Genomic DNA, 5,265 nt, shown 5'->3' with positions numbered 1-5,265 from the left:
AGCGGCGGCGGATGTAAACACCGCGGCGGGGCGGAGCGCCCCCCCGGCCGGCCTGGCCTAGCGGCGCGGCGCGCAGCGCCCCCGCGCGGCTCGGAGGAGCAACTGCCGCCCGAATCCGTGCGACACGCGTGGAACGGGGTGGGTGACACGGGGGTGTTCTGGAACGGGCATGGGGGGCTGCTTTGGAACACACCTGGTGGGGGTTCTGGTCCAGAACTTGGATGGGAGGGGCTGGAGCACATGGAGGGGCTCTGAACCATGTCCAGTTGCATGGGGTCCAGCGCTGGAGCAGCGGTGGGATGGTGGGGGCTGTTTGGGGACACTGGTGCTGGGACACACATGGCACAGGGGTGTAAACTGCTCGGGAACAGAGGCTCACGCTCAGCCCCCCTAGCAAGGAACAGGGGTCCTGGGCTGGTTCTGCTAAGATGAGGCAGGGGACACCCCAGGGGACCAGGACTGTCACCTCATGGAAGATCCAGTTTCCCACAGCTGGCACAGCTCAAGGATTCTGCAGCAACCTGCAAAGGGAGAATTAAAGGGGTAAGGCTGATCCCACCACCCCGTTGCGGGGACCCGGCCAACACGGCGGACGTGAATTCAGATGCAATCAGGCAAAGGACTCTGCTCGGGTCAGTGTTGAGACACCCAGGAGGTGCGTTTTATTGCAAAGAAAACAAAACCACAACCCTGTTGCTTCCAGGGCCAGACACAAGTGTTTCCAAGTGTTCTGGGGCAGCAGCGCCGAGCCGCAGCCAGTTCAGGTCCAGCAGGAACAAGAGCGGTGACAAGAACGGCTGGCAGCCAAGATGAGCCCATGAGGCTCTAGCGAGCCAGCACGCATGAAGGTGGTTGTCATCTCTGCCCGTTCGAGCTGCCCCAAGCCCTCTGTGAAGGACAGATGTGCTCCTACAAAGGCGGATGGGAACAGACAAGCTGCCAACAGCACTGGCTGCAGTGGGATCCTGCTGTGATGCTCCCAGGTCATACTGCAGTAATCCACACAAAAAAGTACCTCCGTTTGACGCTGCATCCTTTGCCTGGTGGGATCCTTGAGGTGGGATCTCAAACTGTATTCTCAACCAGCACACCGTACTCCACAGCAGTTACCAGGTCACTTCTCGTCCTTTCTTTACACCCCACATACCACGAGGCTGTCTGCAGGATGCAAAGTCCTAAGCATGTGTTGGACTCTGTGTTACAGATGGTGCTCTAGACATCCAGGAGTAATTTGCAGCTTGGACATCTCAGATCACATCTGGCCACCATCCTGCAGAGACTGCGAGCCCCTCTGATCTCAGCCACACCATCGCCACGTTCCCTGGGGCACAGAGCTCCTTGCGCCTTATGCTCTCTCTGAAGAACCACCTCAATTTCAAACCAGAGCCTCTGCTTTCTGTCCGTGCTCCCTGGGAGGAAAGGGGGCAGGTGGAGGAGAAAACAGATAGAGCTGAGACCTTGTATTGCTACCTGGGGCCTCTAGAGCGGTGACTCCAGGGACCATCCCGTCTCATTGCGTTGCAGATGGGGATGTCCTCGCACAAACCATCCCTGACATGCCCTCTGCTCACAGGCAAGTCCAGCAGCCCTCCATGAATAAAGCAGGTGACATTACCAAGCTGACATTCCCAGGAAACCCGGAGCTGAGAGGGAGGGATAGAAAAGTCCTTTTTCTTCATTTTTTGTCTCCAACTCCCAGCAGCCACCAGGTGTCAGTGCGATCAAACGTTTGGCAGATGGAATTAACAGTGAAGTCCTAAGAGGTGGAAAAAGAGTTTTCCAGGACCCACTTTGTGTCCTGTATCTGCTCCGTCGCCTGGCACACCGCTCCGCGAAGAACAGCTTTGACAGTTTTTTGTTAAAAAGAAGTTTAACTACATTAAGGTGATAGAAAAGCTTCCCGTTACAAATCATACAACAAAAGTTTCTGTTCCTCTTGAAATCCTCCCTCTGCAGAGCTGGAAGCCCAAGCACTGAACAAGAGAGTAAAACGGGCTCTCGGCAGCCTCTCCACAGCTCTCCCAGCCCGCAGGTCCCCGGACACGACCCGTCTCTGCAAGGCTGGTGGGAGAGGGACAACAGTGCAATCGACTTAACAAGATCAGCCTAGTGCAAAACAAATGATACAGAGAAAAAACAAACAGTAAAGGTATTAAAAGTTTCACCAGACTACAATGAAATGCTATTAACCAGTAGATTCCTGGAGCTAAACTGAGATCATACAGCCAGGTGCACCCTGTCAGAGACAGCAGAAAATCATTCGCAGCCTCGTGACGGCCACCCTTAGACACAGTCGATATCGCCTGGATGCTCCAGACGTACAAGACAGTCTCTGGAAAGCTTTCAGGCCATAGGAGGCCAGAAAAGTAAATCAGAGAACTTGCTAGCTTATTAATAAACCTGCACAGCCCCCTTGGTTTCTCTAAAGTTTGAAGACTCCACACTAGGTGGGGAGGTGCTGATCCCAGGCGTTGCCCTACCAGCACCTTGCTGTTTCTCTAAATTAGTGAAGTGGAAAGAAAACGGGGCAGCAAAGCAGCTCCCAGCAATGAAGTACAATGAAGTGTTTTGTGGGTGAACTGATTCACATCTGATGGGTGGCATTATATTTTTAATAGCCACTGGGCATTAAAAACATATTTGATGAGGATTATTGGAATTAGAAACATTTACACAGTGAAACTGCCTAAAGGCCACAGCCACGCCAGGCCCCGTTATGCTAAGTGCTATATAAACTCAAATTTTAACTCCATGCTTTAATTTACTCACTGTATCATAACAACAACTTGCATTTAATCTTGCGAGTCCCAAAGTGCCATCGACACAGGCACGGAACTCGTGCAGTTTCACTGCACAGACCCATCCGACTCAGCGAGGGGTGGCCAGAGAAGGGCCACACGTGGCTGCCCACGTACAGGGACTGTCCCCCACCATCAGCTGCTGGGGCAGGAGAGGGCAACTCCTCTGAGCACCTCTGCAGCCCTACCAACAACATACAAATGGAGACGATGGTCACCGTCTCCTACATAACACGGGGAAAGGTATGGAGGGTAAAACCACTGAAAACTCGAATCTGGATAGGAAACCAAAGGCTTGAAACCTTTCCTGAACCCCTAATAGACTGATATCAACACGATCCTATATTGAGGTGACCCGTGATTCAGTCTGTATGCAAAGCGCTATGCAAAATGGAACAACAGACTCTTGTACCTTGACTTTAGGCACTCACATTAAGGATGAACATGCTAAAAATATCTATACATACAGGGATAGATTTACAGGCTGCGTATCTGGGGTCTTTCTGTACAAAGGTTCCCTTAAAGACCAAATGCGAAGCTGCATCTCGCAGTAAGCAAGCACGCAGGTCACCGAACAGAGAGGAATTCTGTTGCCTCTGACCGAAGCAAGTCCCTCAATCCCTTGATGACAGGAAAAACAAATGCTCTAGAATTTCAGGCTTGACAGTAGTTCCGAGTCTGGGTTTAGGCAGGGCTAGCGAACGATTATGCATATTCACGTGCCTTTTATCACACGTCTTTAGGGAGCTGCAGCCTCAAAGTTGCCAGAGGCATGCCTGAGAAACGTTCATTGGGGAGCTCTTAGATCTGATTCTCATCTCATCTGAACCGGCTTTTACGCTCGCTTAAATGCAGTGATTTTAAAGATGTCACCCCAATTTATACCTATGGGACATTAAACACCTCCCTCCCTTCAGGGCAGGAGGCTGAAAAGGATACAAAAGGACCAGAAAATTATCTGAGTTTTTACTTTCCTCCCTGTTTGAAAAGTCTCACATGGTCTTTACATTTGCGTCAAAAAGGCCAACTGAAACCAAGCTACCCTGGAAAATGGAACATGAGTGGAGAAGGCCTGCCAGTCTAAAACAGATTTAGACAAAAGATATTTGCTGCTGATTGCACAGGCTGTTGCATTGAAGAGGCAGGTAAATGCCCTTTTTGAGCAACTCTCCAACCTCAAGCGAATTTCCGGCTAAGATGCTGCACCATGGCACCGAATGCTCTGCAATCAGGCAAGCAAGGGTAAAGTGCTCAAAATCTGCAAACTCAGCTTCGAGCTGTGGAGCTCAAAAAGGGAATGGGGCTGTTTGCAGTTGGAGGGAGGAAATGAGATGACAGCAGGATGTTTTCCTCAGATGTAAACATCAGCCTGGCTAATTAGCAGTTGAGTGCTAGAGCACTAAAAAGAAAGGAAAAAAAAATATATATATATATATGTTTTCACAGGTGGAATGCAAACTCTGCCCAGGGCATTAACTGAGACTTGGCTCCTCTCCATCCAGAATGGACAGGTTTTACTGCACCTGCAGGGACTGAACATGGTCTCAAGGTCAGAATCTGGCCGCCGTAGCTCCAGCTGGACTCCCAAAGTGAATTTACCCCCCAAAACTGGACTCTTGGTGGCGGACTTGGCCTCACCGCCTTGCTCCTCACGCCCAGCCACTACCAGAGAGCTACAGTAAGTGCATTTAAAGGTGATGAAAGCATTGGTGCTACTGATAGGAACACACACACAGAGACCTACACACCCACCCCTCCCGCTCCCCTCTGGTCCAGCGATTCTCCTGGTTCCAAGCCTCAGACGTGGGCTCAGGACTTCTATTGGGAAAACTTGCCCAAAGACTTGACCCGTTCCAAGCCTTTAAGAAGTTCCTGAGAAGCCACCTGATCCCGTGGTCCACCAGTCAGGATAGGAGAGAGACAAGCATATTTAAGGGGTGGTTCCCTCTCTTCTTTTCCTAAAGATGCGTGTCTTCCTCAAATACATCCACGTCCTCGCTCGCCTGCTTATTGATCAGGACATCCCAGCTGTCGGGGCCATTGATGGTGTTGCCACCGTTCACGCTCGGCTTCTTTTCCTGCATTTCCGACTGGCTGTCACTGGCCACGTCCAAGGTGGGGTTGTCATGGCAGCCGTTCTCAACAAAGCGCAGCTCCTCGCCGTGCGACTGCAAAGGACGAGAGGAACACAAATGGAGACAAAGGAGGACAGATGTCAATGCTGCAGAGAAGCACAACCGGACAAGGTTGTGAGGGTCACCGATGACATTGCAGGCTCAGTGGGAAAAGGTAAATTTACTCCCAGCCCAGCCTTGCAGTGGGAATGAGCCGTCCTGAGCACAGCAAGAGATGGGTTTGCATCCCTCTTATGCCCAAATAGGCTCCCTTGCTGCACCAGGAATGTATCCCACTACGTTCAGTGGAAAACAATCTCCCTTTTAGCTTCCCAGTCCCATCCGTCCTGAGG

General features: G+C 51.3%; 1 protein-coding gene across 1 annotated transcript in view; it reads right to left on the bottom strand.

Moving 5' to 3' along the window:
• Positions 1–633: 633 nt before the first annotated feature.
• The window catches only part of PODXL2 (podocalyxin like 2), a 30,538-nt gene continuing 25,906 nt past the window's right edge, over positions 634–5,265 (bottom strand). The window contains exon 8 of the mRNA XM_082060012.1: positions 634–4,966. Within this exon, the coding sequence (XP_081916138.1) occupies positions 4,757–4,966 (210 nt within the window). The 3' untranslated portion in view covers positions 634–4,756. The remainder of the gene's footprint in view (positions 4,967–5,265) is intronic.

Source organism: Streptopelia decaocto, assembly GCF_964273445.1.
Source record: "Streptopelia decaocto genome assembly, chromosome: 8".
In the NCBI taxonomy this organism is placed as follows: domain Eukaryota; kingdom Metazoa; phylum Chordata; class Aves; order Columbiformes; family Columbidae; genus Streptopelia; species Streptopelia decaocto.
This window is presented reverse-complemented; position numbering and strand designations above follow the sequence as displayed.